The 26,334-nt window shown below is 42.3% G+C and overlaps 1 protein-coding gene across 1 annotated transcript in view; it reads left to right on the forward strand.

Annotated features, from left to right (window-relative positions):
- The window catches only part of ANKH (ANKH inorganic pyrophosphate transport regulator), a 100,618-nt gene that overhangs the window by 53,550 nt on the left and 20,734 nt on the right, over nt 1-26,334 (forward strand). The window contains exons 2-8 of the mRNA XM_065629320.1: nt 5,731-5,947; nt 14,046-14,164; nt 15,306-15,389; nt 17,931-18,101; nt 18,672-18,806; nt 20,358-20,450; nt 22,218-22,313. Coding sequence (XP_065485392.1) covers nt 5,731-5,947; nt 14,046-14,164; nt 15,306-15,389; nt 17,931-18,101; nt 18,672-18,806; nt 20,358-20,450; nt 22,218-22,313 — 915 coding nt within the window. The remainder of the gene's footprint in view (nt 1-5,730; nt 5,948-14,045; nt 14,165-15,305; nt 15,390-17,930; nt 18,102-18,671; nt 18,807-20,357; nt 20,451-22,217; nt 22,314-26,334) is intronic.

Below are 26,334 nucleotides of genomic sequence, written 5' to 3' on the forward strand. Positions count from 1 at the left end.
CAGAGAAGTCATAATGCAGGGGAATATCTCTGACATGTCGATTTTTCTTCTGTCCTGTGCCTCTGCAAGCACTGCTTGTCTAAAAAAGGCCAGGAAAAGTTTATGGTTATGGTCTCACCGCAGGGGACAGGTTTCCCCACAGCAGTCAGTGGAAGTGGCAGTGGTTTAGGTCTCCTTCATGCAGGTGTTAGCCATCCCCATTCAGTAAACACCACTTGGGGAATACATCCTGAAGGGCTTCCCACCATCATGGCTCGCAGCTCTCTTGGCTCCAGGATCAGTGTTCTCCACATCCCGTAGGGAGGCCGCCATCTGCAGCAGCTGATTCACCCCTCCATGATTGCTCCCTGTCATAAATATTCTGGCTCTTTGTCAACCACGGTTTTAAATGAGGCACGTTTTGGCTTCATGATTCTGGTTTCTTTCCCGTGGTCCTGCACCATTATCTTCTGCAGCCTTCTGTGGTTTTTTTTATGTTATTCTCAGTCTTGTTGTGCTGGTTGTTGTGCATGAATCTACTCACAAGCAGTAGGTGCCCAGGGGTAGTGTGCTGTAACTATTCTTCTAGCTCCCCAGCACGTCCTCCTTGTCTTGCTTCTTGCCGTGGGAAGGATTTCCCGTTTTCACTGACTTCACTGTTGCCACTGCTGCCCTGTTTATTCTGGTGCCTCCTGGCTGTGCTTGTAAAAAGTGCTGTTCCCTGGTGTATCCCCAGTCAAGTGCAAGCTGTGAGTGCTCTAAAATTATGTTATTTTGGATTTAGAGTCTTTCTTTAAACTTCTCTAGGATGCATTTTTGTACAGCCTTGACATTGGATAGTGAGTGAATAGCATCAAAAAGTGAAACAGAGAGCCGGATGATAGTCACAGAGTAGCAGACATGGCAGGTAAGAGTAAGAATCTTGCAAAAATGTTCATTCTTGCTTTCCAGTGCTGCTCAGGAAGGTGAGTGGGAAAAAATTGTTACTGATTACATTTTAGTCTTCATGGATTGGTTTTTGTTTCGCAGGGTATATGGGCTTTCTTCTAGGCCATGTTCTCCTTACTAAAGCAGACAGAGTAAATTCAGTTGAAATTTTTGTACACTAACATTTTTTTAAGATGAAGCCATGATACCTGCCCTGCATTTCCAGCTTCTTTCGAATTAAGAAGCAGCAAGAGACAGAAGGACCTCAGCTCTCATTTTCAGGGCAGTCCTAGTGCTCTTCCAAGGACGACCTCTCCAGAGATAGGCCACACACCATGGGGGTACCTGGGTGTCCCTCTGGCAGGACAGGTATCTCGTATTCCTTCAGACTGGAGGTCAGGGCTATGGTCTCTTGCCGGGGACTGGGATTATTTCAGTGGGTTGAACTGATGTCAGCACTTGTAGTGCTGTGGACAGACGTGAGTAGCTGTTCTCTTACAGCCAACTTTAGTAAAGGAGCAGGGAGGATGTCGATTATTTTAATAGTGGGCTAATAGGAATTGACCTCAGATGGCATTCGACACTTGATCTACAACAAACGCCAACTCAAAATTAGAGATATCGAATTAGAGGAAAAGTGATACAGGACAAAACAAAACAAACAAAAGAGATGCAAAACAATAAATACTCCTCAGTCATCATTTTCAAGCTACGAGATCAGACTCCCTCTACCCCTTCAGAGCTCTCTCTTTTTATGTATGTTTGCGCAGTTTTCTTGAGCTAGAATAAATGTGCACATGCTATTTTTATCCCGTTTTCTCCCACTTCTCTGTCTACATCCATGGAAGTCTTACACAGATCACTAGCTCTTTCCCTCAAGTTGCCTACCAGTGGCTCCTGCCTCTACGAGAAACCCCGCCAGAAGGAGAGATGCAGATGAGATAATGCTCGGGTAGCACCAACACAGGAGTTCAATTGTGCCGTGCTTTGTAGAGCATCAGGTCAGCCAGGTGTCCTTCTGGCAGTGCAGCTCCTGCGGTGGTGATGGGCAGAGGCAGAACAGCCAGAGCCAACTGGTACATTCGATACTGAAGATTTCAATATGACAGGATTTAGTAAATGAAAACTCAGCCAACAATCATCAGGACAGAGATTATTTGACACAGGAGAAGGGCTGTCCCTTACGTCAGCTTGCTTTTTAGCTGGATGCTTTGTCTCTCTTCCATTTTCTTGGGGGAGGTAGGAAGAAAGATGGAGGGGGAGCGGGAACATCTCACAAATGTTTGCTGAACTGAACATATATTTGGCCAAGTTGCTGCCAAAGTGAGCAGGTTTTCAGTGCCACCCTTAGGCAGATAACTAGCTGGAACAGACTTGAAAACAGCTCAGGCAGGATCCCAGCTTCAAACTGAAGAAGCTGTAGGAATGTGCCACCTTCTACTAGGTCACAGTCTGCTTTTCCAGGATAAGCAAAACTGAGGACTAACAGGAGTTACATTTCTTGAATTTTACTTGCTCTTATTTGAAATGCATGCACTGATCAAGTATTGACTTCATAGTCAATAGTTAACTTCAAATGAAGTAGAAAATGTGCCCTTCTAGTTAGATACAGACTATTGAAATTCTATGCAGTATGCAGGAAATTTAACATTTTTAAAAGCAGAAATAAGCATATACAATAGGTGTGGCTTTCTCAGTAGATTTTTTTATGCTTTTATATGTCTAATCCAATACAAAATAAAACATCAGTCATCTAGTAGTCTCTGGGAGGAGAGGATCGTGTGGAAAGTGGTCAAGCCCTATGGAACCAGCTAAAGAGACAGACTTTGAATTTTTGGCAACAGAGGTGTGTAACCGTAGATCGGAACCAAACCTTTTCTGCCAACATTAGCAAATAGTGCTGAAAGCTCATGCAAAATAGGACAAGCTAGACCCTTGACATTTTTCTCCCAATTGTTGCTTTTAAAATCACTGCCTTTGCATGCAACACTTTGTCGGATTCATCCATTATGCATGTCCTAGAAATTTGATAGAGATCTCATATGTTCCTTCTAAGAGGATAAAGCCAGCTGCAGTACCCAACTGTAAAGTTGTGGTTACTACATTGAAAAGTCATTAAGTCCATTATATGGTTTTTGTCTTACTTGAATCTTTTGGGTGGGAATTTCGAAATGCTATTCCTCTCTGATTTTAGTGAACATTGCAGAGAGCACACAATTATTAATGAAAAAAGACTCAAGGGGTTCTTACTGGGTCCTATAGTAAAAATTTAATCTTTCCGGTGATAACATAATGTGTTATAGAAGACATTGCACAGAAGTACCTGTAGCTCTTGGTGCCTGCCTTTTTGAGAAGTGTTTTAGGAATATGACTTACTTCAACTAACCTCTTCATGTACCTACCAGATCATGCTCAGCCTGAAAGTATTATGTGCTTTTTTCTGGTATTTCTAAAAGAAGGGCCAGCAATGTCACTGGCTTTATTTTAGTCACATTTGATGAATATCAATTTACTGTGACATTCTAACCTACTCCCGTATTAGGTTAGCTGTTCATTAAGAACTCTGGAGAAGGTGCCATCACAAATAGTCTTCCTTCCACCATCTGAATTTCTTATTTCTCCCTTCAAGTTTGGTGTGAATAAGCCAGCTGAAAATAGGATGACATCTGAAATATGTTATGATCAAGCTAACTTCTCCTATTAAGTACTGTAATTATTATTAATATTATTACTACCTAGTTTTGTGTGATTTCTTTGACAAGCTACACAAATCTCACTAGAGATATGCTCTGTTGCATGTGAAACAAACAAGGAATACAGATGCCGCTGATGAAGTTCTGTTGTTGATTTTTGTTCACACAAGAAGTGTACGAGATAGCATCAGATAAAAAAAATAGAGACCTTGCCGTGGTTTATATTTTTGGGTTTTTATGACATATTTAGTTGGAAATCTAACAGGAAATTAGACTGGAAGATTACTACCTGCATGGCTGGCATCTTTAGGAAGTTTAAATGAAAATATTATAATTCTGTATACACCTCGATATCGATTACATCATCATCACAAGCATCATCACAAAAAACAGCTAAACTTGACTATTCATTTCAGAGGCCATGGTCTTTTCCACAAATTGTTTGAGTGCAGTTTTTATACATCCACTACTGGTTTGGACATCTGCAGATTAAATATAATTTGGACTGTTATTGATGCAACATATTAAGTATAATTTGAACTCTTATTGATGCAATAAATGGAATTATGTATACCTGAGGAGAGGTTGCATATAGCAGCTGCAGATATTCCATATCTAACACATGGTATTTTCAGGAAGGGACAAACAAGAGCAAGACAGATGAAAACACTTGGAGTCTGAGGTGTTCAGGCCAGAGCACATTGCAGGAGAAATCTGGCAGATATCAAGGATGGAGGAGCTGGTATTTTCTACGGCTTTTTGCGATGTTAACAGTGCAGCTTTAGATTCAAAAATTAAGCACATCTCACAGAAAGAGTGGAAAAGAACAGTAAGAAAAATACTCATTTCTGCTACAGGGATGTGGTTTCTTTTGAAGTCAATGGGAGTTGCTTGCTTATATGGTCTTTGGAAGGGAAAAAAAAGTCAAAAGACTGCAGCAAAAAGATTATGTTTACATTTGAAATGGAAGAACTTCGCCCCAGTTACCTGATGATACTCTGCCTGGTCTGTTCATTCAGAAAAAGTGGTGTAAGAACTGCTGTGGAAGTAGATAGACTGAGATTTGGAGGATGGGTTGGCAAGATGTTCCTGGTTCACCTCATTGCCGTGGCCCTGTCAGAACACATCAGCTGTAACCCATAGGAACTAAATACTCGTGAAAACAAGTCATATTTCATCCTTCATGCTTTTTGAATCTAATCTTGTTGTAACAGTTTGCTGGATGTACCAGATGATTGATGCTGTCACACTGCAGATAAAGTTGGATCATTCTGTCATTTTTATTCAATATTTTAGAAGCATTTTGGTGCAAGCTGGAATCCGAATCAATGTTACACATTTTTTCTATGGTTCACCTCAGTTGTAAAAATAATCCATCTAATTCTTAGTGATTCATTGGCAGACATTTCCTAAATACAGACCTAGGATGAATTAGTAGGCAAGCTGAACCTGAATATGTCTTGAAATATGCGTGCTGTATTTATTTTTAAATGTGCCACTAGGAAATATAAATTAATATAGGATCAGAATCTTGTGAAACACATGAAAGGAGAACACTTACGTTTAGTCATCTAAATATTTGGCAGAGTTCTATAATAAATATCGTAGGATAATATCAGCCATTCACAACAATTACATAAGATGTAGTGAAAGGTTCATAATGCTGAAAAAAAGTTTGAGCTCTTGAGATTGCAGCATATAATAATGTCAGACTTTTTGCATGTAAAGATGACTTGCAAGGACTGTGCTTTGTTCAGTTCAGGGCTGAGGCCTCAAAACAGCATTTAAATGGTCTTGTATGATCCGTGATTATTAGCAGGTTTTAAAATTACGCTAAAAAGGAAAGAGACTGACTTGTGCTACACCAGGAGTTCCACGATATACTTTAGAAGTAGATATTTGCCTTATCTTTGAGTCTACTTGACTTGAATTTACTGTCCATATGAAATTATGAAGTTTCCTGCGTTTCAAGTCACAAGTTGCTGCTGCTGAGCCCGGAGAAATAAGGTCAGCTCAGGGTGAAAACAATGAGAACTGAACTTTCTTGTTCCTTCAGAAGTCAGTTGCGGAAGATCGTTTTTGGTACGCTTCCACATATGCTACATTATTTTCTTTTTCTGTGTTCCAACAGGCCTTGAACAGGGGCATCGCTGCTGTTAAGGAAGATGCTGTGGAAATGCTGGCCAGCTATGGGCTGGCGTACTCCCTGATGAAGTTTTTCACGGGTCCCATGAGTGACTTCAAAAATGTAGGTCTGGTGTTTGTGAACAGCAAGCGAGACAGGACCAAAGCAGTTTTGTGCATGGTTGTGGCTGGCGCTGTAGCTGCTATATTTCATACCTTAATAGGTAAGGTGCCTTCATGTCTAATTAATATGTCTTTTAATTTGCTTCCCTCGCCTGTTCTCCAAACTGATTAATCTGTGTACTTAAGATTTCATTTGGAAGTGCAACAGGAGATGCAAAAGAGATTAAATCTCTTGGGCTGGTATCATACCCATCCACGCAATTTTTATTACTTTTTAAATAGGTTGTTAAGTGTCAGATTCCACCTCCAGGGCTCTCCTGACTGACAGCAAGACGTGCTGCTGATCTTTTTCAGTCAGGTGTGGGAGCAAAACTCTGGCAAAGATGACAGATTGCATGAAGCTGATAGCTCAGTCTCACTGTTAGGTAGTGATTATCAACTAGCAGTATCTGACCAAATGAGTTTAACAGGGCTTCAGGGTGTGCTTGGTAGGGCTCTTTGTCAGAATTTGGTGGCATTGTTGGTTTACTCCCTCTGTATCTATCCCTTTGCTACTTATCTCACAGCATAAAACTCTAAGCAAGTAGGTGCCAGCATCCTCATTAAAATATCAGATATTACTCTCTGCTAGCACTAGTAGTCATCTATTTCTGTTGAATAATTGATCTATAAGAAAAGAAGTAGTTACTGAGAGCACTTTATGCCAAACCGAGACTGGTTCCGTGAGTGTCCTCTGAAGCAGAGACAATACACAAGCAAATATGAACTGGACGTAAAAAGTAAGGCAGCCACAGGATTTGCCAGTTCCTGAGAGCCTGGAGAAATGTGATACCAACCCAAGCATCAGCCGATACCACAGCAATAAAAGGGCATGTGACCTGGAAGACACTAACTTCATCCTCTCCCAGAACTGCACCAGATTCTCTGCATCTTCTGGCTCATTCCACAGAGCTGAAGCCTCTGGACCTCAGCAGGGGGGAACAGGAGACACTGGAGGAAGAAGCAGAGAGTGCATTGCATTCAACAGGTACAACCCTGAAAGCTGGGAGGTCGAAGGGGTGGGAGGGCTGGTTGGCAGGCAGTAGGGTTGAGTTGGATGATGAGCAGTAGGGGGTCATTCCATGGCAGAAAGATGGGACGTGTGAGTGTGATGTCAGTATTCAGAATTGCTGTGAAATTGCATTTGCCTGGAAGTTGGGCACCATTCATTATCAGGCTTTAGCATCTCAAGAGCAGCATGTGCGGCTGGTCAGCATATAGTTCCTGCCCAAGCGGGTACAAGAGCCCTCTGGTAAATATGAACGCCCTCTGCTCTTGTCCGTTAACAGGCTGCCAGCTATATTCACCACCTTTATGTGCCTCCCAAGCACTCCAGTTTGTTTGACCATCATGTCTCTTATTGCACCAGTGATACAGCAGCCGTATGCTGTTTACCTTTGCTCCGTGTTACAGTCATAATAAATGCTTACAGTAACGGCTCACTAGCCACGGCAACTCTGTGCCGGGGATAAGCTGTTCCTGATTCTATATGCTGAATCCATGCATTCAAGTTAATTTAATTCGCTGGTATTGATTAGTCACTTTTTCAATATGTTTACAGTTGAGGCTGCTTTATTGAGTCAGTATTATAAATTTTGGGCCATTTGTATGTTTGGCTCTCATATTTCTTTGCTTGGAATGTTTCTTCAGCTCCCAGAGCTGCTCTTCTAGTTGCTCACTTGTTTTCCTGCCAGTGCTGGTCAAAGTTTTTGGCTTTGCCAGCTGGATAAAGAAATATTTTCTAGTCATCCAACATTTTATTTTAAGCCATGATAGATTTTAAGAAAATTTAAAGTATAACTATCAGATTTCCAGGTGAAAGATGTAGCTGGATTTTCCATGCAGGACTTTTTATTGAAGGGAGGTGTTTGGAGCAGCCATTTGAAAAACAGGCCAGATGAGTTTCTTGCCTTTGCCTGAAATAGAGCCCTATTGAGTTCAGAATGTCTGAAATGCCCTCTCTGCAGATATTGGGCAAAAACGAAAAAAGAAAGCTGTACTTACCGTGCTTTGAAGTCCTGAATTGAAGGGCTTCACACAATCTTACAGCTGCTTATGGTGGCAAACTGCAAAATATTTTTTAGTATTTTAACTTGTCTATGCCTGAAAATACGCAAAGGCCACAGCAGAGACTGGCAGAGCGCCCGAGAGAATGGAGTTAGTCAGATTCTAGCACCAATTGCCTGGGTGATGTTGCCAAGTTTTATGTTCCAAGTTTCCTTTGAACATGTTTCAAGTCCTGATTATTCTTCTCTGACCCACAGATGCGTAACCCGCCCAGCAGAAGGAAGAGAAGGAGTCCAGTGACAGAGAGGCAGCCTCCTAGGACCTGCAACTACTCTCCAGCAGCTGCAAGCCTATCACAGTCTATCTACATGAGACAAAATTCAAATTACTGATGCTCAGCAGATGAAAAACAGAAACAACGCTCAGGGGACTAAATTTCTTCCACATGCCATGTGTATGGGGCTAAGGAAGATGACACAACTGTCTGCCATGGACTGTCAAAGCCCAGGAAGGAACAGGGAAACAGAAGCCCAATGAAATAAGGAGGAGTACCAAAAAGTCAGAAGGAAGAAAACAAGTGGTGGTAGAAACACGGTGACCACAATGAATCACCATATTTCCAACTGCGATAGGAACTATTTGCAGTCTGCACACACAGCTCCTCACAAACAGCAGCCTCTACATATTTAAAATACCAAAACAGCCCATTTCACCCAGCTGACTGATGCTTCGTTGCTTCAGCAGCAGCGCTCCCCACTACGGCTTCCCCACTGGAGCTAACTCAGCCTCTGTGGGAGTGACTGGCTGAGCCAAACCACTCAAACTCATGCTGCAAGCTCTGGGTCCCTAAGTCCTCACCCCACCACATTCCCATGAGCGTCTGCGAACTCCTCACCAACAGTTCCTATCACTCTCCTGCACAGGTAGCAGTCATAACCAAAAACCAAGTTGACTTCATCAAAGGGAATTGAAACCATATTCTCATCCCGCTCATAATGCTGCTGCAAACCTTGACCAGTACAGTATTCTTGCATTTGCTGTTTCACTTGCGATCTGGGAATAGAAGATAGTGTGCTGCCTTCCTTCCCTTGTGCTATTTTGGGGGCAGCTACTGCCGCCAATTAGGGTTTCCTGGTGGGAAGTTTGCTATGTAGCCAGGGTCTAATGCATCTTGTTATTTCGGAGATTTGCTTTTGGTGGGGATATTGGGCTGCGAGAGAAGGGATTCAAGATGCTAAGCCTGTGTGTGCATATTTTTGACATCTTACTAAATTGCCAGCTTGACAGAAGGGAGAAATCATTTGTATAACATTATGCTAATGTATCGCATTGCATAGTGTTGCTGGTAAGCCTTCCACACTAAGTGGGTCCTTTTAACACCAGTGTCATGAAGGGCATGGACATTTTCTCTGGCAATACAGCAACATTGTTCAGCCTTTCACTAATTTACTGAGAAATAGTATACTGAGAAAGGTTATTTCCTTTTGCATATTACTTTCAACAGCTCTCTGAGGTTCTGTAAATGACAAGGCAGATGTTACTTTGGGGAAACATTCTCTTTGCTTAGGTAGACATCCTTAACTGGTGCCTACACTGCCACATGAGGGATCATTTGTTATTACCAGGAAAAAAAAGTTGGAACTTTAGTAACCAGGCGAACCTGGAGCAGACTGGATGGTCCAGATGTGCAACTGATTTGTTTTGTGCCGGTTTATTAAGTGACAGGCCAGCAGGCATGGGCCATTCCCTGCGCAGATTGCACAGGGGAAAACTTCAGCAGCTCCAAGTAATTCCACTGATTCTTTTGAACTTCCCACTTGCATGGTCACTGCGTGGGCATGAAAGATCTGCAAAAGAAGCAAGATATAGGTGTAATCCCACCACTTCCAGTGTAACACTACTGGAATTTTCTAGAGACTAGGACTTACAGAGTGGCTTATGACAACCTGAGCTATTTTTTCCAGTCGGTCTTGTTCTGATGTGCCCACTCCACTGGCTCACACTAAACATTTTGCCCTGGAAAAACATGATAGCACAGGAACACAAATCAGAATATATTCCAGGCTGCTCTAACCCTTCTCCCACTACAGGGGCAGTTTCTTATGAGCAAGGTATTCGGGGCAAAGGAAGAAGGAAGAAAGCCTGTGACCAAAGCATTTGTGGATTTTTGGATAGCAGTGATTGTTTTTCAGTTAAAACAGGCTTATGTGATGTTGGCCTACCTAAAGATATTTCAGAGACCAACAGTCATTGATAGATTTGAGAAAAATCAACTAATGCAATTTTGGAAATAGAGCTGAGCACAGAAAAAGAGGATTGCAGTAATCAGGCTGCATTGAGATGCTCGTAAGCTGTTCGGGATTTTTTAATTCTTTTATTACTATGAGCAAAAAAATCACAAAGCCTAAACTGCTCTGATCATCTGGGCTTTCTCAAGGGAGACACAGGCTTTTGCTTCTGCTTTAAGTCAGGCTAATCAAAGATATAAAGAAAACTATGTACCCTGTGCCATCTCCAAATGAAGATTTGCCATTCTTTTTTTTTTTTTTTTCGAATGGGCATTTTTCAATCTGCCCAAATCACTTAGCTGAGCAAACTCCTGACTAGCACCAGTTTTGGCCATGTAAGCCATCTTTCTGACAAGCAGCAGAAAAAAATTTTACTTCTCAAGTCTCCAAGTTCATTTTTAAAACCAGCATCAAACTATGAAAATGGAATGTATCTAAAAACAAAACACTTTAACCCCCAAAAAATTTTTATTTGATTTTTTTTTTCCTTCAGTAAAGCTAATATTAACATATGTAGCTCTGTGTCTGGAAGGGAATGGTATCACTTCGTATGAGGGTTTGTTTTTGTTTTCTTGATGATGTCAGTATAACATACTGGGTAGTAGACAGCTCCAAAATGACTATAGTATGACTGTTTGTTTGAGACTGTGAGCATCATTAAGAGTGTGTTCAGTTGTTTTGGGCATATCTGAAGTACATATGGTAGTAATTGGCTTGTTAGAGGCTTGAATCAGTGTAGGGAAGAGGAGTTCCAATTAGGTATGTGGTTTTCAGTGTCATTTCTTAAGCTTCTGGGTCTTAACTGGAAAAGCCAAAAGCAAGAATTTCTACTTAAGTTCTGTAGCAAAACTAATCCATAGACATATCAAAATAAATGAGGTATTAAGGAAGAGCAAACAGGCAGCTGTCTTGGAGTTGGACTTCTCTGTTTTGGTTGAAATGATGCAAGGAATGGGAAGAGCCATCTGCTTTAGATTCATGTAATACTCTTCAGCTCTGTTGTCTGTGTTATTAATTTTGTGTCATGCTTCATAATAAGTTTGTATGGTTGGCCGAGGTTAGGTTCTAATTGCATCAGCAATTGCTTTATTCACAGCTCTGAGACACATGCCTGTATATTAGTAAATCTCAGCTTGCTGAGTCCTTCTTTCTGAGGATGGAAACATTCATGGACATCAGCAAAAGTGACTGTGTGCTTTCAGTGACATGTGGAATAGTGACTATTTTAAAACTATCTTTTAAGCTTAGCCATTACGATTTTAAAATCGAAATCACATTAAAAAATGCAGTTAGATTTTTGATGGAGGATAGAAAAAAAAAATCTTAAAGCTTACAGAGCACAGTGCTTATATCCCTAGAAAGCTTAAAAATGTGGTGCTGTGGGCTGTGGTGGTATGAGTCCTTTGAGAAGGCCCTGCCAATAAACTACAGCCCTCTGGTGAGCTCTCTGTTTTTAGAAGTGAGAGTAGTTCAGCCTCTCACCCTGCTGATTCTGTGAATTTTTCTGTGATAGTAAACTTAAAAAATAATAATGTAAACGTCTCAATGGCTTTTATAGCCAAAAAAAAAGTTACTTATTAATCACTTTCCGAACACTTTTAAAGTCTCATTTAAAGCAGGTGAAGTGCATGGAGAGCACGGAGGGTGACTGCTGCAGCGTGCTGCCTGCCCAGCACTGCACTGCTGGTGGGGACCCCTCCACAGAAGCAGGTTCCTCAGCACCTGGACTCTGATTCTGTCAGTGCCCATGTAGGGGATAAGGCTGGCGTGTTTCCTGCAGCAGTTTTTAAGTTGTTGTGCAGGAGAAATGTAAAGCAAGTTCAACAGAACCTGAGAGACAGCTCAATGAATCCGGCCTTTGTGGGTGGCTTGCCTCACGTGCCTTCCGAACTTCTTCTCATTCATTCAAATAAGTTGATTCAGAAACATCCCTGTACTGCCCTGCTGTAAAAGCAGCTTTCTGCAAGGACTTACCACGCAAAACTCCGTAAAAGAGTGTTCTCAAAATACTGAGCAAAAATAGGTATATGTGTGTTCACACAAAAATGAGGTTGTGCTTGATGTGTGACTGGACTGCAACAAGCACATGAACACTTGAAGAACTAAGCTGGCCTCCCTGAACTGAGGAAAAGTCGGAGGACTGGTTTAAAGTTCTTCCCCAACCCCCTTCGAAATGAAGCGAGGCTGGGAGTGCTTCAGGAGGGTGGCTAAGCAACTTGGGGATTACTGGGTGAACTGGGAGACTGTGAGCCTAGCAGTCGTAGTTCAGATGAAAGACATATGGACCAGGACCAGCAAAGGGAAAGGGGGAGTTTTAAGCATTTTTACTATCTTTTGGGCAGTGCTGGTTATCTGGAATGAGGCTTGTGCCTGTTCCCAGTCCTGTCATACCACGTCCTTCTATTTTACTACCTTGTTTATACTGTTTTGTCCAGACTGAAAAATCTTTTCAGTCCTGTTAACCATTTAACTGCTGTATCTCTAAGCCATCGCAAAACAATGATGACTTAAACTCCTCTTTAATTGCTTCCAAACACTGTTAATGAGTTATGAGGGATAGTTCTGGCCTAAAAAGATTGAGTTGGATGACTAGCATTAGCATTTGTCAATCTGATTATGTGACCTGCATGCATGCAAAGGATATCTTTCCTGAAATAGCTTATGTGAACGTATATACAATGATAATAGAGTTGTTACAAATGGAAAATCTGATAGATGTTCACATTTGAAATAATTATCTTAGGAAAGACACAAGTGGAAGGGAACTGAAGTAATTCTGCTATTACTTGTGTTGGGAGGTTGACTTTACAACCTATATCATTTTTTTAACAGCTATTACAAGTGTGTAGAGGAAACTAAGTGATAATATGCAGATCTAGAACATAGTTTATAAAAGGTTAAAAACTGTTTGAGTTATTTAACTGTGCGTATTATCTAAGTCCCCATAGTTCAGAGACTCTCTGGTCATGGGGAGGACTCTGGGGTTATTAAAACAGCTGGATGACATGGGTACTAACAGAGACATAAGCAGTTATTCAGGGAGCTGTATGGTGAGTCCCCACATCTGTGTTGTCTTCAGCCCGGCACCTTGGGCAGAGAGACCTGGCAAGAGGCTTTTTGCCCTACACTAAAAATTCTTGTCTCGGGCTGAAACAGGATGGTGAAATAACATCCTGGCGATCAGAAGTGGCAACCCCCTGGTTTCCAGCGGTGCCCTTTTCTGACTTGCGGCTCCTGAGATGTTGGCTCTAGATAAAGAAGGAAACTAAGGCTGGTGGAGGCTGCCCAGGGACTCTACAGGGAAGGGCGCAGTGCCCTGTCCCGGCAGAGGTGATCATTAGGCAGGGTAAGGGAGAGGCATAATGAAGGTGATGTGTTGCATGCCTTCGCAATTCACAGTATCCTTTCACAGCTTTGGGAAGGTTTACAGGTAGTGTCGTGAGAATGCAGTGACAATAAATGGTTTCAGTGTTTATAAGGTACCACATCCCATGAAATACACAATGCCTGGTGAAAACAGCTTTTCTAACAAAGAGCCTTGAGTTAATAAAAGAGCAGTAGATTTTCTGGAGTACCAGTGCATTCATTTAGCAAACAGATGTGCCACTTAGTATACCCATCTCCCGACCTGGCCATTTATTATCACTTCTCTGCCAAAGGTTACTTGAAAAAGAACCATGAGAGCACTCTTCTGTCATAAACACCAGCTGGTGAGGCTGTAATATCCTGAAGCCCCTGCAGCTGTTTGCTAAGTGGATGCATGTCTGAGCTCCTGAGTGTTGCAGTCTTTCAGGTACTTCTGAGTATCTCACCCAGAGTCCATATGTAACCTTTATCATTCATTCCTATTCTTGTGTCTCTACAGCGTATAGCGATTTGGGGTATTACATTATTAATAAGCTGCACCATGTGGATGAATCAGTGGGGAGTAAAACTCGGAGGGCCTTCCTTTATCTTGCTGCCTTCCCTTTTATGGATGCCATGGTAAGTGCCTGATTCAGAACTGAATTTTAATATTATTGTTATTTTTTTTCTTTGGTGACCTTAGTTCACAAGGTCTATTACCTGATGGGAAAATGGAAGTGTGCAGAAGGAAGGTGTGTCCTTTGCAAGAAATAGCTCTGGATATACCTGGACACATCATCTCCTGCTACCTGGAAAAAGCATCTGGGTGGATTTTGAACATTCAGAGATCATGACAAACATAAAAAACCTCAGCTGCCTTGTTAGAGTTGCTGTGTGTGCATGCTGGAAAGCACTGGTCATCTTGTGACAAGCTGCACCATTTGTCTGTATGTGTTCTCTCATTCCAACTTGTGGTGAAAGAGTTGTATTTGCCATGCCTTTGCAGGTTACTTGCAGAGCTCACAAGGAATAAGCTCAATATTTTCTCAAAGCAAATTTGTTGAAAGAGTATTTCTTACTGTCTATTTTTGCAAGCGCAGCTAAGTCCAGTGTATCTCAAATGCTTGGGCAAGAGAGCCACACATGGGGTCAGCTGCTGCTTCCCAGATCACCAGGCTTACTGCTTGTGGCATGCACAACATAAAAATAGGGCAGCTCTCTTTAATGCCTCTACTGCTGTGTAAAGCTGGTAAAGGATAACCTTCTCATGGTGTGCCTCCACCACTTTCCCTGCCACTCTTGTCTGCTTGAAACAGTAGCTGACAATAAAAAGAAGTTGGATCATTAGTTTTCTTTTCCAGACAGAACTCAGTATAACTCAGTGGACCAATGGATGTTACGCTTCAGAGGTACATCCAGCTGGTGAATGAGAATAAACATTTTTTCCCTTGGATTATTTCGTGTAATAATCCATCCTGTGCAGCATCTGTTTTACAAAGAAGGGGCAGTTTCTTATTGTATCTGCTCAGAGATTTCTGTATAGTCTTGAAAATCATTGCCATTCTGCCTGTCATCCCTGGCAGTGAGGAGCTGAATGCAGCAGTGCTTTCTCTGCATTACTGGCTTGATATTTGCCCAGGTTCACACCAGGTATCACTGGTTGAAAAGGACTTTATGAATTTTGTGTACAATGTAACAACCAGAAAACGGCATTTCAGGACCTCGAATCATTCACAAATATCATTATCACTTCCCAAACTCTTCTGTGGCTTTTTTTCAGGCATGGACCCATGCTGGGATTCTGCTGAAACACAAGTACAGTTTCCTAGTGGGATGCGCATCCATCTCAGATGTCATAGCTCAGGTAATGGGCTCCTCTTAGCAGTCACTGTTCCTGTTGTGTTACGGACTGGATGCTTTCCTCAGCAGGAACTCTCTTGCACAGATGCTGCCTTCTCTCTCTACCGTGAGGAGCACACCAGAGGAAGTACTATTGTGTGCTGTTCTCTGCCTGTTTCCCCATCATGTGGAGGCTGTTTGCTGACATTTGTGGCTTAAGCTGGTCTCACTTGACAGGAACAAGTCAGTCCCAAACCACTGTCAGGAGAAAGGAACCAGGATTGTTTGGGCTAAGGCCATGTCTTCCAGCATCTCCACAACCCTGTTTCAGAATGGCTGAGAAACAAGTTGTGTATACGTGCGTACGTCTAGGAAAGAGAAAGGCCAGGCAATGAAAGCAATGGCTGCTACCAGTCCTGAGGCTGACGGCATGCTTTGAAAGAGACTTTTCTCCCCTCGTGTGTTCTCCTCCACACTCCGCACAGTTGCACTGAAATCCTGAGTGAGGCTTGTAGGTGGGGAAGTGAAGGCTTGATTCTCCAGTTCACCTGTCAGTTTTGCACATGCTGTCTGCTACAGTGAAATGCGGTAGTGTAAACCATCTTCTGAGTGCCAGTATGGCACTATTCTTGTTGCTGGTCCAAAAGGTGAAGGCTCAGAATGGCAGCAGAAGGGATCTGTGGTGATAGCCCCGTGTGATGCAGAGAAGACCAAACGTTGTTTGAACTTTCATTTGTGAGGGAGGTGTTAACTATGCTGTTGCTTTGTACTAGACACGCTTAGAAAGCAACATTCATACACATTGCTGATGGCCAGTGTTGTAGCACTTGAGAACCAACATACCACGCTCTTTTTAAAGCATATATAAAAATATTATGAAGTGGAGAGTCTCAGCACCTGTAAAACAGTTGCTGTACTGCCCTCTTAGCAGCTGAATGGTGTAATGACTGGGTAAGACAGAGGGTGATAACAGTACAACATCAAAGGAAGTATGAAGTCAACAGCACTTGGTTCAATTTTCCACAGTATCTTCCTCCCACTAAATATGAGCAAACCATAAACCAGGTTGAACCATTCAGTCAGCTGCTATTTTGTGTTTGGCAGGTGTGCCCCTCTGCAGTACTGCACTAAATCCCTGAAGATAATACCAATTACTGTAAATGACTTTAACTTTCAGGATCTGCTCTTGTTCTGATGTGACCTACAAAGTTTGCTGACCCTAGATGCATGTCAGGTCATATACAGCTAAATACAGAAACACATTCTTCTTTTGCACATGGTATGATACACATGCCCTTTCCACAATGGTGGGTGAGTAGGGTGCCAGAGTTGTGAAGAGTAAGACACCTGTCATCTTCTCTCAACAAAATACTCCACAGAGTATCGTCCACAGAGAAAGGGCAAATCCAGAAGACAAAAAGTTGTGAGTCTCCATATCCGAGAACTCTCTATATGTCTGTCTGCTCCCTACACAAGCAATAGGTGTGCAGACAGTAGCTAATTCTCCTTTGTTAGCTTCATACACACAGTTTTTGTGACTGACTTTGTTTCTTTTTACTGAAAAACATTTTGTCGGGTTCAAAAGAACAGTTTTGCAAACGCTTATAAACAGCGTGGCCTGCCTAATAAACTTTTGCACAGAGTGATTTTTCTTAAGTGTTTCTCAAGCTCTAGCAATGAAGGAGAGAACCTGTCCCTGAACAATGTGGTTTGTATTCCTTGTAATTCACTTGATGCCATCATGTCCCAGCAGGGTTGTCCTTGATTCTGATGTTCACAACACCGAACACAGTTGACTTTCCAGGTGTGCCCTCCATCCAGAGACGTTTGGAATTTAACAGGCACGCCATCAGCTCTGTACTTAACAAAGAGAATAATATCGTATTAATCAATTCCTTTGCATTTTCTGCATTGAGCATTTAATCTTGCGAGACTGAATTATGAGCTGTTCATTAGCCCAAAAGTTTCCATTTCATTTACGTCCGTGTGGCACTCAGCTGAAGAGAGACTAATGAAATACTGAAATTTCACTCAGAAAAGAAGAAAATTAGGATGACAGAAGATTTCCTTCTTCTAAATGCTGAAGTGAATACTTTGAAACATCTGGCTTTTTAACTGCCACTGCCCTCCCCCCCGCCAAAAAAAAAAAAAAGTATGGCTTAGAAGCTGACCCTAGAAACATGTCTCCAGCCTCAGCTTATATCAGAATAGCACATTCTCCTGGGAAGGGTGTCACTCAGCCCCGTGCTTGCTGCCAGACCTTGCCAGCCTTGCATGTCAGCCTTCTCCTATTTATGGCTCCTAGTCTGACACCTGCCCATACCTTCAAGTACTGTTTAATGGAGCTTCTGGATGGTGTTAACTCTTGTTCTTCTCATTTGTATGACCCAGTGCAGGGAGGGGTCCTGACTGAAGTTTCAAATGCCACAAGCACGAAGTGAGATAGATACTGTAGTCATGCGTGGTTGTTGGTTCAGATGGACTGGCATGGAGTCAGGCAGGCAATATGTTGGCCCTAGAGAAACACACAGACAAATTACTAATCATTTATTTGTTTGCCCTGCAGGTTGTTTTTGTAGCCATTTTGCTTCACAGTCACTTGGAGTGCAGGGAGCCCCTCTTGATCCCAATCTTGTCCTTATACATGGGAGCACTTGTCCGATGTACCACTTTATGCCTCGGTTACTACAGGAACATACACGACGTCATTCCTGACAGAAGCGGGCCTGAAATGGGGGTATGTTTTAATATTTTGTGCTTTTTCAAATACTGCATTAAACCACTATGCGTGAAGGGCCTCCTCTCTCCATCCTGCAGAAAAAAAGACGTTTTCACTTAAAGAGACATGATAGAAACTATTCCAGCAAGCGTGCACTTGAGGCAATGCTTCCCTTGGTATGGATGTGCTGTCTGCTGAGCACCTCTGCACTGAGCTCTGTACTGAGCTGCAAGACAGCACGGAGTGAACTAAGAATACACCTTATTTCACAGGGAAGAAGGTCTCAAAATTCCTTTTTTTCCCTGAATGTCATATTGTTTTTCACATATCTTTGTCTGGTGGCCAGAACAAACAGATAGATACCTTATGCATTATTTATTGAGATCCATGACACAGCTTCTTTTGAGTCAGTATGACCAACATCAGTGAAAATATTTTAGGCTCCTCATCTTGAAAACTATAGAAATGAATGTACCAAACTGACAATGTGTGGGAAAAGCAAAAATCCTGTCTGTGTGCTTTTGGTCCAGTTCTGCACATTTTCTTCCAAACCCACTTCTTTTTTTCATTTTTTCCTATATGTTGTAGGGAGAGGCTACAATAAGGAAGATGCTGAGTTTCTGGTGGCCTTTGGCATTGATTTTGGCAACTCAGCGAATAAGTAGGCCCATTGTCAACCTTTTTGTCTCCCGGGACCTAGGTGGCAGTTCTTCAGCCACAGAGGTAAGAAAGGCAGTGCTCTCCATTACTACAAACCATCATTTACATGAAAGTACCTCTGTGTTTCTGTTCTCAGCCTTGCTGACAAGAAAATATCGTCTTAAATACATTTCTCTTTAGTGCTCTCTGTATCCTTGAGAAGAAGACTCTTTACCGTGAGTGTTTCTGCCAGGCCTAGTGGGACCTCACCCGCAACAAGACCAGTAGAATTTTTTTCACTGAACAGTTCCTGCATCCCAGGTTTTCTTGCTCTCCATATAGCTACGAATGCCCTGAAGCATTCAGATCCCAGAGATTTTAGGACAGTCATCAGCAGTCCCATGTTCTGTTGTTTCCTGTCATGGATATTTATGGCTATACAAACTGAGGTGAAACTACTGTTAGCAGTCAGTGCCTCACACCAAATAGGGGTAGAGACATAAGGAAGCAGATTAAAAAAAAAATCTGTCTCCTGGTTGGGATATTTGCTGCCAGTTTCGGTGGTAGGATGTCTAGATCCATGTGGTCATTAGCAAATCTCTCATGGTTTTTTTCTGTTGGAAAAAGAGGGCGGTAAGTTAGTAAATGGAAAATTCAAACAGCTGATGCCTAACAAACGTTCTCTCAGTGCTGCTAATTTCTCATACATGATACTGTGTATTTCACCCACTCAGGAGTTGCCAGTGACTGCAAATAAACAGTTGCAGAGAGAGAATCTAGGAAATGTAATGCTTTTACATGTGTAAATCAGGGATCAGTCTATGCATTAATAGCATTCTTAGTACAAGGGCAGCCAGAGTGGGTTAGAAGAGATCAGTTTTGCATTTCTTTGTGACTTTTGATTTTAGATGCAGAACATTTCATGGCTAGCTAGTGGCATTTTGTTGCTATTAGGATGGCTCCAAATACATGACATAGCTGATGGTTTGGTGGCATGTTTACACTAACAGTAATGGTCACGTTTCAGCTTCCTCTGATTTCTGAAATAATTGCCTCTGAAAAGGGGGATGCTGGCAACACAGATAACATCAGTGTCTGGAGCATCAGTATACAGAAGAGTTTTACAAATTTGATGTCCAAAGTCAGTCAGCCACTGAGGCCTACTGTTTTGTAGCCTGTCTGTCTTACTTAAAACTATGTTACTTCTGAATAACCAAATAAAATGTATATAAATTAAAATTATGAAACATGGTTCAAAGCTACTGTGAGTTGTAAGGTATTCTGCTAATTGGGTATCTGTGGGTAAAATAACTCAGGAGCAATGTGGGAGGGAGGTATTTAGCTGGCTGAGGGGCACACACCAGCTTGAATTAACTATTATCTCGAAGTATCAGAATGATGGTGAAATCACAAAGCCGAGTAACGTAGCTTCATGGCACCAAAGATTTCATAAGCTTTAAAATGATGGGCCAAATGATGGCCGCTCTGATGGGTTTCCTGAAACAGAGTTTCCAGTCACCTGCCTGATTTCCCACTGTGTCAATGTGGTGATATTGGTCGGAAATGGCCCCCTATGTTAGTTTAGCCGTTCTGTTCAAAGATTTGAAGTTCACATTTCCCTGCCTCTTTTTATAGGCGGTGGCGATCCTGACAGCTACGTATCCTGTGGGACACATGCCCTATGGCTGGCTGACAGAGATCAGAGCTGTATACCCTGCTTTTGACAAGGTGAGTGCCCGTCTTAGGGCTGTAATATGTAACCTTTCATGTGGTTTCACATGCGTGGTCCTCCTCTTTCTCTCTGTTACAACATTTTAATTTGGAGTGGCTTCATTGACGTCAGAGGAATTTCTGCCAAACCAACATGAAGAAAGATAGTTCATGGCTCCATAGTCAAGTGTAACAGATTCTTTAAAAATAAACCAACCAAACATTAAATAGGGCTATATTAATGGCCATCTATCATCTTGCTTTTCTTTACGTTTGCTTTTGATGCCTATTGTTCCTTGTCCCACTGAGAAGGATTTCTTAAAATGCTAGTTAAAATTAATTGGGTTTTGATGGCTTCAAGCTGTTGTCCAATTTATAATTTTAACCTTAGCTCTGTGTTACAAGGTGTTTAGCCTACCTTTTGAATAGATAGGTGCTGTATTTTAACGATCAAAAAAAGCCCTCACTCACTATGATGTAGCTGCTTACCTAATTAAGTGATTTCTCACAAAGTGTCCATCAGTGAGTGAGTAAGCTCACACCTCTGCTTTCTTCAGAAATACAAGAAATAAGAATAGATCTGTGGAAAAAATTGTTTACAGAGGGCAAAAGGGCCTGTTCCCAAAAAGGGCAGACATGGGAGCAGCTTCCTGCTTTAGGGTCTGGGTTACCTACATGCATCTTCACACACCCAAACTTCCAAACAGATATTTCGGCAAGAGCGTGGGGCTGTCCAGGTGCCGTCACTGCACAGATCACCACGAAAGCTTTAAATTGCAAAATTCCGTTAACTACTTAAATGTGTGTGAAATGGTGTACCCTTCACAGAGCTCGTGTTTGGTTTGTCCATTCCCAAGATGTGTTTGCATAAGTTCCTATTTCTCTTACAAGTCACGTCAGTAAAGCAGGCTGACTGTGTGACAGATCCTGCTGTTCTACCTGAGTTACATCAAGGGTGAATAGATGTTGAACTGCTTCTCATGGTACAGGTTTATCAGTGTGGGCACACACTTCTGTATCTCAAACAGCCCCAGGGTAAACGGAATAGATGGCCCAACAGCCTGTTGCTACAGGGCTCCTAATGATGCCCTGTTTTTCATATCCCATCCTCTCCTTTCACAGACCATTTAGTTTGTTTTTATGTATTCCCTGAGGGCAATTTAAAATCTTCAGCTTCATTTGCTACATTAGACATTTCAAAGAGGGCTTTTGTTGTTGTTTTAAGTAAAATTTCACTGCCATGTGAGTACAGAACCCATGTTCAAGGTGGAACGTCTAACAGTCCTAATTATGTTCTGTTCCTTAAACTGCACTAAAGGAGCCAGCTGTTCCAGGAGTTTTGTTTATATTACCTGCTTGTCTAATTGGATCAGTAAGGGTGCTTGCATTGGCATACGGATTCAGCACCACTCCGTGGTAAAAAATAATGGAATCCTATTTTTCCTGTCAAAACATGCTACAAACTTTAAATTAAGGTAAAACCAAATCGTGGAGTTTCCTTAGAAAGAGCTACCACCCTTTTTCAAAGCTGAATTTGTGAAATACAACTTATTCCTTAGAAAAGTAGGGAGATTACTCGCCCTTCAGTGGCCATAGGAGCAGTTGCTGTCGGTTTAAGCGGAAAATATTCTGTGGTGGTGCAAAGTACTCAGAAAGCTCTTGGTTAAAAAACAAGCAAAGACGGACATGCAAGCACACAGTGAAGTCCAGCACGACCCTGGTGCCGTCAGCCTCCCGCTAGTCTGGAGCCAAGCTAATGCTCTTTATCTCTTTCTCTTACCCTAGAATAACCCCAGCAATAAATTGGTGAACACCAACAGCACCGTCACAGCAACACATATCAAGAAGTTCACTTTTGTTTGCATGGCATTGTCCTTAACGGTAAGAAAGCTTTGTTGAACTCTCTGGCTTTCATCTCAACCAGAAAATTATCCTCTCCACCTAATGCTAAAAGCATGAGCAGTTCAAGGACGGTGAGTTGTGTTTTCTTATGAAGCTCTGTTACTTTTATCTGGAGGAGTGTGATCATAGTACTGGAGTACTAAGAAAATGAGCTATCATTAATTGAGGCTAGACATCTTACGGGCTAGAGTTATTTTATGTAATTGCTCTCACTACTTCTAATTTCAAGTCAGCTTTCACATGCAAAGAGATATCAGAGATCTGCCTTTCTTTTCTCTTTTCTTTTTAATGAACAAAACCTTGGTAACCTGTGTATCAAGAAAACAAAAACCCACGTTTGTCTCTTGTGCAGTCTCAGAGATGGCGCTGGCACTGACATAGGATCTAAAGCTTGACTGTGCTGGGAAGCATTGCAAGGGGCTGACTTTCAGGGAGAAATTTTACTGAGCCTGCCGTGTTTCAAAATGACCAGCTTGCACACATATGTACAGTGCACCTTCCTCCAAAAAAATCTGTTTCTTCACAAGCCTTTTTAGCAACAAACAGGCAGTTGTGGAAGAAAACTCACACAGGTGGTGGGGATCACAGCAAATATTGGAGAAGATGACCAGACTAAATGCAACTTCCGTTTCTGTATTCTCAAACTAGTGAAGTGGGAAATGCTGCAATTGTTTTAGGATATGATGCTCAGAGTCCTAAAATTGAATCTGGTGTTACCCCAGGCAGGTTTTCTCTTTATCCCCAGTGTTGCATACCTTCCATGCAGGAGCTGGCTCCTTTGTAACTCTCCCCACATTCACAAATTTACTGTTGAGTAATGGAGGGCTGACATCATTTCTTTCTCCCCTTATTTTTAGTGTAGGGCCTTTTGACAGAGTCATACATGGCCTTTGCATGAAGGGAAACTAATTTACATCAAGGAAACCATACAGCCAGCAGCATTTGTAACCGTCCCCACTCCCTTGTCCCAGTCTGAGAAAGTGGTATGCAGTATTCTCTGTCTTATTTCGCAGTTGAAAATGAAGCAGCTCAGTCCACGAGTAGCTGAATTAGGAGATTTCTTCTGCTCTTTGTTTCCTATGCTTTTTACCTGAACAGCTAAAACTTTCCACAGCTTTCATGTCATCTACCATCACACACCTTGAGGTTTTCTGTTGTGTGCTGTGCCAAGCCAAGGCTGTTCTGTACAGCTGGAGCCTCCCTTCAAGTCTATCGGTGGTGTTAGAGACTCATAAAGGGGAAAGCTTTCCCCTTCATAAATTGTTCTCAGAATGCTATTTCAATGTCAAAGCTTTCTCTGAACTGAGTATTTTCTTAACCCTTCTGGGCATTTGTCACCTTACTCAAGTTCTGATCGATCATGAACTTCTCACATTACCATCACCATCCCCTGCAGAGTAATTTTTAATTACTGCAATAGGCTTTTGGTTTGTAACTTTACAGGATTTTTTTCCCAAAAGTTCTCCAGAGTACTTTCAAGGTCAGTCCTTTCATAAGCTCATCAGGAGGGATTTGTCCTCACTGAAATTCCAGAAACACTTTTGAGGTTCATAGCTTTTCCTGTCCTGTTTCTATTTTTGCCTACTAGTGACAGATTCTTAGGATTGCTTGTCAATGGGCAGAGCGGAAAATAAGACTCGTGAGCTCTAAAGACTCGGTTTGATTCGAGGACCTGAGCCTTCAAATGCTTCAGCACACAAGCTCAGTAGACATTGGTATGACTGAAGTTATTATGTGCCACAAAACGAAGGAACTGGACTTCAAATTTGCCTCTGTTGCAGCCATGTCAGATGGCCACTGTAGCTGATCTCCCATGGCTACCCGCGGTTGCTGTGTTTTTCTGGAGAGGACCCACTGCAGTGAATGGCAGTCAGACTAGTGGCATCACCATTGGCAACATCTTGTTCTTCAGGATCAGAGGGAAAGTGGGAAAGAGGCTCCCAGGCTGACCAACAGATCAAATCAAGTCAAATATTTAGGCATGCCATGTGAATCCATTCTTCAGTGGATGATCTATAGGAAGATTCCAGAAGATTCCAGAAGATTGGAAGATAAAGGAAGTCTGTTAATCACTGGAAAAAAAATAACACTGAAACGTTCAGTATGAGCAGCAATTATGCAGGAAAGTACCCTCCCAGTGTAAAACCCTGGGAAACCTCCCAATCATTGAAGACACTCTATTTCATAGAGTTGGAAGAAAAATATCCTACCACCTTCCACAGAACAGTCATGCCTGCACAAGAAGTACTGTAAACCTCCTGCTACAGCAGAAGCACTTTTTCACACTTGTTGATAGTGGCAGTGTTGTGTCAGAGTAGAAAAAAAGGCATAGTTCTGTTAAGAAACATAAGGTTTTGGGTTTGGTTTGGTGTGTTTTAGGGTTTTTTTAAATCTTCATGTGATCCGAAAGGCTGCACTTGAGCCTTCCCAGGCTGGCTGGGCAGCATGGAAATGTGTTCTGCCAAGTGTGATCTTAAGTACTGTCTCAAGGCTTTGAAGTATCAGGCTGGTATTAAAGTTGCTTCTTCAAAACATGGGAATTAGTTGTATTGATTACTGAAAAAATTGTAGACAAGCTGCAAGGCTGTAAATAGAAGCAATTAGACTCCCAGTTTGTAAGAGAGCTGATGCGATTAGTCACACTGATGTGGCTTTGGTTGTAAGCAAGCAATGACTCCTTCCAACAGCCCTGTTTTGTGGCTGTGTAGCTGAATGTAAAATTTATATACCAGCAGGGAAGGACTCAGCTGAAGAATTTTGCCCACACAGTTAAGAGAGTGGTTCTGATTTTAGAAAATAAGGCATGCTTGGTAATTTGCTCTCAGCTTAAAGAGTGTGCATAATGCTGCTTGCCATTAGTTGTTACTTCATTGCCATTAGGGACTTCAGGAAAAAATGCTTCTTTCTAAATAAAAGTAGATTCTACTCCAAACACCGGTCTTACTGCCATTGCCAGGTAAGGCTGTTGAAGAACTAGATGTTTTGGTCCAATGCTAGACCTGTTTAGATTATGCTACAATTCAGCCCTGAGGTCATTGCACAGTTGTAAACTAAATGAAGACACAGATTTCCATGAAAGAAAACTGATGGACTTGTAGCACGCATCCCTTCAGTTGTGGGATGTGTCAGCCTCAGTACAGTGCAGAAGTCCCAAAATAATTTGTCCGGGTGCTAAATTCCTGCATTTCTCCATTGCAGCAGGGGTTTGCTATGTCAGAGGAGAGCATTCCCTCACTCGTGAGCCGTGCATAGAGGCGCAGTGAGGAGTGAGCTACTCAAGGGAACCCTGCCTTACCCGGCAGGAGTAACTGCAAACAGGCTACTCATCAGCAAGGGCTTTTTCTCAGAATAGTGACAATGTCTCTGAGCTCAGCCACCACACTGCAGAATACAGGGGTTTTCCAAGGCAACCTGAAGGGCGAACCTACTGCCAAATTACCTTCCTTTCTTTTTTTAATTCTGTCCCAATTTCCCAGTTGAGCTCTTCCTTAAGTCTTCTGTGATGACACAGAAGTTGCAATCAGTTAAGATCCTTTACCTTGGCTAACGTCAGCTGCTGGCAGCCATGGGATTAGCGTTTGGTCATCTGCCTCTGAGCCGCAAGGCTTTCCAGGCTGATTTCGTGTTAGTTAGTGCCTGCTATATGAAAGTGATGAGCAGAGGGCTCCTTTGGGAGGCCACAAGCTCCTTCGCTGCACCTGCTGCTGCCCACTCCACGTGGCACTCATAGCCATGCCTGCACACACATATCTGCCTGCAAACACTGCGCAAGTTGGTGAAGTTGCATGCACTGAGCTGAAAGTGTCCGTCAGTCATCAAGCAGCTCTTGGGAAAGTGGGGCATTTAACTCACTGAGGGGACTGGGAGCGGTGACATGTGTTCGTAGCTCGGACTCAGCTTGGAAGGCCAGTGATGTCTTAAAGAGACCTGCAAGCACCTTGATTTAGATTGCTGCCATTGGGGTAAAAGCATGTCCAGCTCTGTGAGGCCGCAGCAAGAT

The sequence above is a fragment of the Caloenas nicobarica genome, chromosome 2, assembly GCF_036013445.1.
Source record: "Caloenas nicobarica isolate bCalNic1 chromosome 2, bCalNic1.hap1, whole genome shotgun sequence".
Lineage (NCBI taxonomy): Eukaryota > Metazoa > Chordata > Aves > Columbiformes > Columbidae > Caloenas > Caloenas nicobarica.